The 12,100-nt window shown below is 35.8% G+C and overlaps 1 protein-coding gene across 1 annotated transcript in view; it reads right to left on the reverse strand.

The window, feature by feature from the left end:
* UBLCP1 (ubiquitin like domain containing CTD phosphatase 1) overlaps positions 1-10,110 on the reverse strand; it is a 19,963-nt gene extending 9,853 nt beyond the window's left edge. Inside the window, exons 1-8 of the mRNA XM_012807686.2 lie at positions 10,062-10,110; positions 6,499-6,696; positions 5,515-5,606; positions 5,031-5,116; positions 4,834-4,949; positions 3,650-3,748; positions 924-961; positions 322-420 (exon numbers count right to left, since the gene is read on the reverse strand). Of these exons, the coding sequence (XP_012663140.1) occupies positions 322-420; positions 924-961; positions 3,650-3,748; positions 4,834-4,949; positions 5,031-5,116; positions 5,515-5,606; positions 6,499-6,652 (684 nt within the window). The 5' untranslated portion in view covers positions 6,653-6,696; positions 10,062-10,110. The remainder of the gene's footprint in view (positions 1-321; positions 421-923; positions 962-3,649; positions 3,749-4,833; positions 4,950-5,030; positions 5,117-5,514; positions 5,607-6,498; positions 6,697-10,061) is intronic.
* Positions 10,111-12,100: the final 1,990 nt, after the last annotated feature.

A 12,100-nucleotide genomic window follows, 5' to 3' on the forward strand; every position in this document is an offset into this window, starting at 1 on the left:
GTTTCTAGTGTATTCCTTGGTGATATTCAGTATTTCCTCACCAACTCTGTCCAGCAACCTTGTGCTGTCATCACCGCAGGACAATTGTCCATAACCACAAGTTCCTTTCTTAATATCCCTACTTCAGGATCCTTAATTTTACCATTTAAATTCAATTTTTTTTTTACCTTTAACATACTTTCTTATGTCAAATTCAACTGCCACTCTACTATCTACTCAGATGAATTTCTGAACTTTTTCTGTAATTTATTTCATTGGGATAAATACAAAAAGTATACTACTATTAACCACATCTTTAACTCTAGTAAGACAGTTTCTTACATCTATTAATCCTCTCCTTGGAGTATGCACTGTTATCATAGCAGCGCTGTCCAACATGAAGGTAATCTTATAATTTGCATTTGTGCTCACTCCCAGCTCCTATAAACACAAATATTCATGAGGTTAAAAATACGATAATATGGAGTATTTCTGAATATTCTAGCTACAATTTCCTATAATACCAACCTTCTCCCCCACTGGCTGCTACATCTTGCTAAACAACCAGTGAGAACTTTAGCTTCACTTAGCTTAAATAATGGCAGTCCAGTGAAAATAAACTAGAACAGATTACTTCCTAATTTACCACTTGAGAAGAGCATCATCACTTTTAAGTATTACACACCAAAGTAAAAAAAGGAAAGTATTATCGTAATATGAGGAAATAAAAGGGGGAAAGCGGAGCTGTAATTTTTCTTAAAAAAAGACTGAGGAGTTCATAAAGTCCACCATTAAACAGACTTTAACCTCAACTCTACTCCGGATGTTGGCAGTTATTTCTCTACTATAGACCCTCCAATGAGAATAAAAGTCAGTTCCAGAACTTTTAACAAGACAAACACAGTTTCAAAACATTTTTAAATGGATTCTTTACTAACACTTACTTTCATTTTAGCTTCAATCCACTTCATATTTGTTGCAGCTAAAACAAGAAGGATAATAAAATACATATGAAAATTTTAAATCTCATTTTTAAAAATACGTATAAGCAAATTTTCTAAGATCAAAAGTTTTAATGCTTAAATAACATTCCCTAGCACAAGGGTTTTTCCCCTCTGCCACACACTGAAAGATTAAGAGTGGTCCTGGGATGCACAGTAAATACACAAACACTTACTAAAGCTGATTAGCAAAAAAAAAAGGTCCACGCATACTTTTCATAATATCTGACACCAAAGCAAAATAGGTCCTCACAAATCAGCATGCAGCCCCGGGCACAGGTTGAACACCTTGCCCTATAATATTTATAGTCATTTTTCTTTTAAATAATTGTAATAATAAACTTATGTTAGGATATCTTCAAGACAGAATAAAATTTAAAAACTTTTTTTCTCTAAGATAGAAGTACCAATGCTCAAAAGAACTTTAAACCTAAAATATTTATAAACAAAGACCAAAATTCTTTTAAAAAACAGCCTTGCCACTATTCTCTGTCAATAATTTCCAAACTTAAATTTACAGTACCAGGATCACAACTTCCTTCCATGTTCCTACTTCCATGCACAGATGTGTATAGTATATGTCCATATAAGAATATTTTTACATGTTAAAAGTTTATTTTGAAGACTAGCTAGATTCAGTGAAAATCTGCCTTTTATCAGGCTCAGCAAAGTCCATGCTCTTTTTTTTTTTGGCCAGGGGTGGGTTTGAACCTTCGGCATATGGGGCGGGCACCCTACCCTTTTGAGCCACAGGCGCCACCCAACTCCATGCTCTTTGATGCTAGCAGCTTACAACAAAAAAATCACAGACAAATTCACAAAGTGTACCTACATTATCTATCTGCTCACTGTCAGACAGTAACCAGAATTGAATCCTCATCTTTATGCACTTCTGGTTTCAACTTACTAGATAAAACTACATAGGTATTACCAAGTAAAATGTTTTAGAGAAGAAGCAGTTTAATTATTTAAAGTGTGTGTGTGTTTTAAAAGCAAAAGAGGTTATCTAAGTTCTCAAAATAAAACTCTTGACACATGTATACACTAAGCAAAAGAATCACTTCACATACAAAATTGACCAATTGAAAGAAAATGTTAAGAGACTGTTGATTCATGTTGAAAACAGTCACTAGATGGAAAAAAATTTAATTCAGTATCTAGTCTGTTTCTAAAAGCTTCTAATTATTAAGTAACTATTATACGTCAGACATAGTACCAGTTGTTAAATTGATATTTCTATTTCTAGAACTTGTAATATAGGTTTAGTTATTATTTCTTGGATGAGGAAACTAAGGTTCAGAGACATTACATGATCTACCTAGTATCACATAGTAGTAAAAGAGCCAGAATTAAAACTCTAGTCTATTTCATTCCAAACTGAATTACCTTTTTCAACATACTACCACAAACTATCAACATTTACAAAACAAACTTACTTTAAATACAGCATTGTAAAAGGTGCTCTTGATTTAAAACTCAACAGTAATATTTAGAGGATAAACTTTTTTCTCAAGTGTCATTTTATTGCTAAACAAAAATTTAATTACCAGAAAAATTTCTACACTTACTCTATCAAACCAGAAAAATAGTATTATTTAATACCTATAATTGATGCTGTTTTATTTAATTCACAGTGAGTATAGTTCTTCTCTGCTTCTTGGCAGTGCGGAGAACTCAAACTCACAGTGAGTATAGCACTGCCAAGAAGCAATACAACTTTAAATATTTGTGGGGAGGAATGTAAATCAATGCATTGCTTTATTTTCCAAGAAAGTCTTGCCACAAAAAAAAAATACATATCAATTGAACTACTAAATAGTGCAATTAATAATACAGAAAATTTCCTTCTTGGGCAAACTCATTATGTTACCATGGACATACACATTCTTGGAATGGTCTACAGACCACAATTTGAGGAATAGTGCTTTAGTCTATATATTATTTTTTCCTTAAGAAGTTCATGTTGCCTTTATTTCTGGAGAACTACTGATTTATTCACTTTGATTTATTTTTAAGCATGTATTTTTCCAAGTGAAACTGAGGTGAGAAAAAAAGGGGAAAGCAACAATATTTGGAACCATCAAGAATTCCACAGAAAAAATCAGAAAGAAAAACTTCTCATCAAGGTGAGGCCATTTTTATTTTGACACTATAATGTACTCTTGTCCTGTACTTAACCAACTCAGTGGTATTTGGCAAATGTATGTGTCAGTTTGGGAGGGGCCTGTTATTTTGAGACAAGGTTTCACTCTATTGCCCTGGCTAGAGTGCAGTGGCATCATCACAACCTCAAACTCTTTGGCTCAAGCTACCTTCCTGCCTCAGCCTCCCAAGTAGCTGGTACTACAGGTACAGGTCACCACATTCAGCTAGTTTTTCTATTTTTTGTAGAGAAGGGGGTCTCACTCTCACTCAGGCTGGTTTTGAACTACTGGCCTCAGGCAATCCTTCCACTTTGGCCTCCTGAAGTACAAGGATTGCAGGTGTGAGCCACCATGCCTGGCTATATGTGTCAGTATCATGTGATACATGCTTCATTTTAAAAATCTGCTAAAAACAAAAATTGTCTCATATTTAAATACAGGTCATAGTAAATCACATTTTATAGAGCAAACTAATATAAAAGACAATCATATTTCCATGTAAATCTAAACAAAAATATAGCTTACACCAAATAACAATGTCATAATCCTCATATGCAGATGTTAGGAATTCATGAAGATAGGGCCTCATTAATTCCACCCCAGTCTCCGCACAAGACCTATGGTCTAAAAGAAAATTGGTCACAGCTAATTATTAGTTTATTATCATGGAAAAGTACCCAGTATCAATGAAATTATTATTAAAATGTAATATATTATGAAATGTAATGTAAATATTCAAAGGCAAACTGTTTCAGAGTGAACTGCATTGGCTGACAAATGTAAACAAACAGTTTTTGTCTGTTTTTCTCACATTAACAAATTATTACTGCTGAATCAGTCATATCTAATATGTGTCATATCTAACTGTGTGACAAAGCACATAATTTAAAATTCTTGAGATCTAATTTCAGTCAATTTTGCTCAAAGTGTAAAGAGTAATACTGAAAGCTCAGGCTTAAGTAGCAAGCTGTAAACTGTTTTCTCATCTAGTTTCTAAAATTGAAATGTTACTTTATGGTAATAAAAACAAAGTAGGTCCACCTATACTCAAAATTTGTCATCCACTTTGCAGATACAATCTCATTTCAACAAAATGACAGTCTAATTAACTCATTTAAGTTTTAAAATAACCATATATTAACTTAAGGTATGTAAAGTTTATGATTAGAAGTAAATAAACTCTAATACCATGAGTTAACTATTTCTTGCCAATATTAAAAAGTATGATGAGTATCTTTCTTTTTTGACATAAGAAATTTTAAATTCAAGAACTACTTGAATATAATTAAACAGAAAACCAGGGATGAATATAAATATTTTTAAAATATTATTTATAACCATCTAAATGTTAACCAATAGGGAATAACTCGGTTAATTCATGATGTTCTCACAAGCTAGAATACCATGTGGTCAAAAAATACATGTATGAATAGTATTTAATGACTGAGATGTTTAGCCTATCATTAGGTAAAAGATAAAAAGATATAAACACTAGAAGATATACATGAGAATATAAATATATCTTTGGGTCGCAGAATTAAAAATTCTGACTTTTTTTGCTTATCTGTATTTTCTAAAATGAATTTATTTTTGCAATCATAAGAAAAGTTTTCAAATATTTCATGTGACCCGTAAGTTGCTGAGAAAAAATAAACAAAAGGAAAAAAAGCTGCATGGGTAACAGAAGATCAAAATCATTATTAACTTACCAAATAATGTATAATCAACATCTAGCACCAAAAGCTTTTTCCCTTCTCTAGGAGGATTCAAAATTTCCACTTTGTACTCTTTTACTCTTCGAGAAATTTTCAGTAGGTTTTCCTCTCTAATGAAAAAAATAAAATCAGATGAAATATCCACTAATTCCCACATGACAACCAAGTTCTTTGAGAGTGAAAACACGTACCTATTTTCTACTTCAACTACTTCATCTTCAATGTCAAAGTCATTGACAACATCATCATTATCAGGAGGTGGACCTAAGACATCTTCCTATTAAAAGGGAAAAAAGTTTTGTTACCATATTATCTTTAAACAATACACGCATAGAATAAAAATCAAGTGAGAGGTACAATTTGAGTTCAAGAGCCTTTCAAGCACACAATGGAAATTTCCACAATTAGTAATTTGTTATGTATATCCCCTGGACAGATTTACCGTATTAAACTCGACCATTTGGGCTACTATTATACTTACAGTTAACTACATACTAAAACATTCCCCAGTATTTTCTTTTGTGCTCAGTTGCTGAATTAATACCATTCACTGTGCAGCTTTTTACACTGACTGCTAGACTGATGATTTTACCACAATTAAAACTATGATATAACAGTGTAATATAAATCATAATATCTTCAAAGGGACAAATGGTAACAAAAGTAAACATTTACCAAGCTCTCCTCACGAGTTCCCATCATCATGATTTTAGTATTTGGTTTCAGTTTGAGAGCTCCAAGCTTAACATCATTTTCTGCAGGTTTGCCTACAATACAAGCAAATGACTGTTTTCTCACTAAAGTTCAAGTGCTGGTTTCACTATTCCATTATACAAAACCCTAACATAAAAGGTTTGGTACAAATGCCACAGCAGTTTTTGTCTGTTTTTCTCACATTAACAAATTATTACTGCTGAATCAGTCATATCTAATATGTTAAAAAGTCAAAACTGATAACAAGCGTTGTTTTTTCCCTAATTCCATCTTAGACCTTATTTCTTCAACATGTTCATTTTCTTCAACTAAATAAATAAATTCATATTTGTAGTTTAAGATAAAGATAACTTTTCCAGGAAACCTTAAATTGAGTACCTACAATAAAACTGGAGATTTACTGTTACTCAAGACTCACCCTTCAATGATATAACAACACAAACACCATAAAAAGCCCTTATAAACTGAATATGGACACTATCTAATAATTTTTAAATGCCATCTTTACTTTTCAAACAGAAAAGATAATTTGGGAAGACTACAAGGCCAAAGCAGTAATGAAAATTTTGTGCTAAAAAACAGATAACCAGAAAAAAATAACAGTTTCACCTGAAGACTCCTGTATCAAAGGTTTAAAAAGCAAACACCAGTTGTTTGTTAAATAATGTACAATCAACATCTAGTACCAAACTTATTTTCGTCAACTAAACAAAATAAATTTGTATTTGTTGTCGAAAGAATAAGAAGTGATCTTAATGGAAGTATTTTAAGTAACCTTTAATAGTCTTACTTTTACCACTAAAATAATTCTAGGAATATTTCTATCAAAGAAATCTTTAAAAAATAGCAAATATAAATTATTATGAAATAAATATTAATTCATAATTATTGAATTTATAATATTAAAAATTCAATGCAAAAAGTTTGAAATGTGGAGAGAATTACCTTTAACTTTGAGTCCAAGTAACTTCTGGCGTTCTGGCAGCACTCCTGTAAGGGTCTTAAGAAACTGTTTGAGATCTAGCACTGTATCATCTTCTGAAAGTGTGGTCACTGAATATTCCTGTCCACCCCATTTTACAATGATAGGGAGAGCCATTCTTGAAACATATGAGGACGCAGCTTTCCTTCAGGAAAAAACACCTGGAAAGGAAGACACAAACAAATGAACACGGTAAAACAGATACTATACATGTAAATAGAAGCCACACTTGAAGTTTTATTATGTAGCTTGAGCCCTACATCAAGTCTACAACTTGATGATAAAGAGGATTCTTCTCCTTACAGAAGTGCTACCAGAACAGAAATTACCAGGAGTCGATGTTAAATTCCCCGTGCTCTTTAAATTTGGCTTAGTTACCACTTCCTAATATTCTCAGATTTTCCCCTGTTGTTCAATTGGAATTGTCATTAAAGAGCTACCTATACCCCTCCTGCTCCATTTGGTCAGGTTTATACCATAGGCAAGTTCCTCCATAACAGATCACCCACATTCATTTAACATCTGTGAGGTAGTATGGTTTAGGTATTAAGAGCAGATGCTAGGGCCACACTACCTGGGTTCAGATCCCAGTTCTCCCACTTAGCTATTTGACTTTGAGAAGTTACTTGAGTCTCAGCACCTGGGTTTCTTTATCTATGAAATAGGGATACGACTATGTACTTTTTAGGGCTATAAGGAGGATTAAATTAGTTAATATATATTTATAAGTCAAATAGTGCCTGGCGTGTAACTAAGTATTGATTTAATAAATATTTTTTAAAACTGGAAGTTTATTATGTTCCAGGCATTGTGCTAAAGAAATATTAAATAGCCACTATTTGTTTCTAATTTTATGGACAATTTTTAACCAATCTTATTTTTAAAGACTACTTGATAAGACCTTTCCCTATTTTAGAATTAAGAAAACAGGAGTTTTGAGAGGCTATAGAATCTGCACATGGACACATAGCTGGTAACAGAACAGACCTGATTCACTATCATGTTTCCTCCCCTACACAACCGTCTCTCTTCAATGAGACCAACAGAAGTTAAGGCATCAGAGATCAGTAAACACAAAACCTACAGGCACAGATCTAAGCAAACAAAGATTATATAGCAGCTGCTATTCTCATCAGTAATCATATGTAGGTCTCTTCCCCCATAAAGCTTTCTATTTTTCATAAACTTGTTGCCACCATAGGTCAGAGAACTGAATTTTCTAATCTCAAAGTCCTTGATATTTCCAATCCTTTCACTTATTTGATAAAACACATAATTGTCCTGTTCATGCAAATACAAGGACCATCCACAAGAAAGAAGGCAAATTTTGAATCTCAATATGCAAAAATTTGGAAACAAAGTGTCTTCTAATATGCCCATTAGAGCACCATACATTCATATTTATATTACCCATATAGTATGAAGATAAACATAAAATCTATTTATCTTTACTCTTCTGTTTATAATCCATTCTACTAAAAATATAAAGCAAGTGTATTACATTTAGAAATTTATTTTTTAATTTCCAATTAATGTATTCCATTTTAGATACAATTTGTTCTTATGATGTTCAATTAAAAACCAAATGGAACTTTTGAGTCAAAACAAAATAGAGTTGAAATAATATTATTCTGTAAGAGGTAGGAATACAAACAATTATAAGAGCTAAAAAGGCAATCAGCATTAACACAGGATTTGTTGTGATGGGCAGAACAGAAAGTTTAGAGTGACATCACTTGAGTTCCAGGTGACCTTGGACCAGTCATTGTTCTTCCAGACCAGTGGTTCTCAACCTTCCTAATGCTTCGACCCTTTAATACAGTTCCTCATGTTGTGGTGACCCCCAACCATAAACTTACTTTCATTGCTACTTCATAACTGTAATTTTGCTACTGTTATGAATCGTAATGTAAATATCTGATATGCAGGATGTATTTAGGGGACTCCTGTGAAAGGGTTGGGTCATTCGACCCCCCCAAAGGGGTCATGACCCACAGGTTGAGAACAAATGCTTCTCAAAACAATCACTGAACCAACCAACAACACTGGCCTTACTGGTAACAGGTTAGAATATAACAGAGGTGGAGAGAAGGGAGGGGGCAATTTGTGTTCTAAGAAGCCTCACACCCCCAAATCTGATGAATGCTAAAATTGGAGGGCTACTGCTCTAAGTTCTTCAATATGCTCAGTCTTTAAAAAGACTGTGTGCCAGATGCCATGGGTTCTAGGTGCTTAATAAAGCAGCATACAAACATTATCAATCACCTAGACCTACCACAAGTACAAATGCCCTAAAGAGCTAAGTATAACAAAACAAACACCAAAAAAAAATTTTAATACTTAAGTCTTTAAAACTTTTAAAAGTTACTTAACCTCATTTCATCACTATTGAGATCATTCACACCAAAAATTCAGCACAATATAAATGCACAAGCTATTATTTTCACATTTAATCTTTCTCATATACTTATAATATTTTCTGTAATTTCAGACTCCATTGGATTTATAAACTGAAAAATGACTCGGGGAGGAGGAGTGGAGGGAAGCTGGCAATCAAACGCAAACAAGTAAGCAAAAAGCAGATCTTTACAGTAAACCTAGAGTCAAGAACAGCCTTTAAGTTAGGTTGGAATTCTTCTGCCTAACATACTGTTGTCGACTTTGCCTAGTTAATCCCTACTCCTGGGCCTCAGTGTTCTCAACCACAAGATGAGGCTATTAATATTTACTGGACAGAAATAATGTTAAGGCATAAAATAACACCTCTGACAAGCACTTTGTAAACTGCAAAAAGCTACATGAACTGTGGTAGTGACAAGACAGTAACATGCTAAAATAACTTCATTATGTCAATTAATCTTCACAACCTTGAACCAACAACTTATCTGCATTCTACAGATGGCAACCTGAAAAAGAAATTAAATAACCCGTCCAAGACCACACAACTAAAAAGTGACAAACGGAAAAAAGGGGGGGGGGGCAAAGGCAGAAATTTGAAAATGTAGCACAAAAATTAACACTTTGAGAACTGATGGGAGAGAGTTAGTTCTTCAACATCCTAGCAAAAGGTTAACTGTGAAGTACTCTGAACTCCTGGCCAGGACAGGACATCAGCCGCAACTGCGAGGTGGTGCAGAGGCGAGCGCTGTGCGAAGCGCCTGGGACGGGACAGGACCAGAGGGCAGGTAAGGGCTCCAGAACCAAGAGAGCCAACATGCTTTTAATCGGGAGGTTGAGGAGGAAAAAATACACAAGTCCAAGAAGTGGGAGGAATTAAGTTTGGGAACGCAAAATCCAGGGGGGCGCAAGAAGGCCTGGAATAGGCGAGAAGGCCGGATCGGAGGGTAGCGGGCCGCGGGCAGCCGCCGGGGCCCGGGCCCTGGGCGTCGGGCTAGGATGGACTTGGCTCCCAGCCTGCCGCGGCCGGCGCAGGGGAGGACACGCCGCACGGGTAGCAAAGCCGCAGCCCCCCAGCCCGAACAGCGTCTCCACGGGCAGCGCGGCAGGGTGCCCCGCGCCCCCTCACCTGGAGCGCAGAGCAACCAGCGGCAGCGGACGCAGAGACCTACTACAGCGGAACCAAAAGCAACCGGAAGTGAAGGGCGGGACCGGAACCGGCTGACGAACCGGAAGTGGGTGGTCTGAAACGGAAACGTCCTGGGGATGGGATGGCTGATTCCTTATTTCGGGTGCTAATTTTAAGTAGCCGCTGCCAGGGATCCTCATAAAGCAACGAGAAAGCCAAGCTTTCGGAGACGGTAACTCCTGTGCAGCTGCCCACAATCCCGGGTGGCCGCTGGTTGTCGCCGGTTCTGCGCATGCTCGTGCTGTGGCCCGGCCGCCGGGTGGGCGCGCTGCCGGTGTGACGTCTACTGTATTGTTTTGCCAGAGTCAGAATTGGGTGTGGGCGGTTCGCTAGGTTATCCAGGTGTGCTGAGATTTTTCTCGGGATTCAGGGTTGTGACTCGTATGGCCTTATCATGTTCCAGATGATACTGAAATAGTGATCTTGGAGAATTGGAAAGATTCTTGGAGAAAGGGGCCTCCGGCGCTAAAAATACCAAAGGCTTATATTTTACCCATTTTACTCCATCCACGGGGAAACTGAGGAGCGTCAGGAAGGAGAATGAGCAAGCGTAAGTGCCTCAGAACCTAGGTAGCGAATCTCAGTAGGAGAGCTGCGACGGAGATGACTATCGCATCCTGTCTTATCTCCGCCCTCCCATCTGCGCCTCCCTACCATCTTCCCTCTGAATACAAGAAACACTGATAAAAGAAATTTTAGACTTTAATGGAAATTCGGAGCAGTCCATACAGATAACTCCAACATGAATTTGAGAGAGAGGTAACTGATGCCTGAGTCAGTCTTGGAGTGACGGAAAGAAAGCAAACACTCAAGATTTGTGTTCCAACAGTTTTTTAGTTTAGAAGCACACTGTTTTTTTCTTTCTTTAAATTTCCAATATGGCTGTGCCCTTACAAGAAGCACACACTATTTTACGTTCCTCTTCCCTCCCTCTTATTTAGTTATTTATTTATTTATTTATTTATTTTTTTGCAGTTTTTGGCCGGGGCTGGGTTTGAACCCACCATCTCTGGCATATGGAGCTGGTCCCCTACCCCCTGGCGCCACCCCCTTCCCTCCCTCTTTTGATAATTTTCTACTGCACTATTTATGTGTATCCACTCATTTTAAAAATTCAGACTTTTCAGTGAAAAATATGCCCTTCAAAAAAAAAGGGGAAGAAGGTCTTACTCAAAAAATCTTTGCCTAGACCAATACCCTGAAGTGTTTCTTTCCCCTAACCTTTTTCTTCTAGTAGTTACATAGTTTCAGTTCTTATACAGTATTTAAGTTATGTACTCACTAGTACGTGCTGATAATGAAGATCTCGTGGAGACAGAGAAGAGAATGGTGGTTACCGGAGGCTGGGAAGTGGAGAGGGGAGTGGGAAATGAAAAGAGGTTTATTAATGGGTACACAAATAGGATTAGATAGAAGTAAATTCTAGTGTTTGATAGCACAGTAGAGTGATTATAGTTATCAATAATTTATGGTATATTTCAAAATACCTAGAAGATTTGGAATACTCTTAACCCAAAGAAATGATAAATGTTTGAAGTGGTGAATATCCCAATTACTCTGATTTGATCATTACAGATTGTATGCATATATCAAAATATCACATGTATCTGACAGATATTATTATGTATCAAATAAATAATAAATTTTAAAAGAAAGGAAAATCTAAAACTAAAAGAATTTGTAAAAAAGAGAAAAAAGAAAGAAATCACACATTAATAGTCAAGTCAAAAAGAGCCTGACAAGGTAAGGATCTCTGGAGGTCCTGGGGAGTGGGTGGGGAACAAGATCTTGAACTCCAGAATGAATAATCATTTTTTTCTCATTCCAGCCTCTTTTCCTTGCTTTGTTCAGCTGCTAACTAGCTATTTGCCACTTTATATTTTTACTATTGTAATTAAAGACCCTTGGTTTTATTAACCACCAAAGTCAACTAAAACATTTTTAGGGTTCACTAATCTTTTTTTTTTTTTTTTTGAGAT

This window comes from Otolemur garnettii, unplaced genomic scaffold (assembly GCF_000181295.1).
Source record: "Otolemur garnettii isolate 467f Iridium unplaced genomic scaffold, OtoGar3 scaffold00003, whole genome shotgun sequence".
In the NCBI taxonomy this organism is placed as follows: Eukaryota; Metazoa; Chordata; class Mammalia; order Primates; family Galagidae; genus Otolemur; species Otolemur garnettii.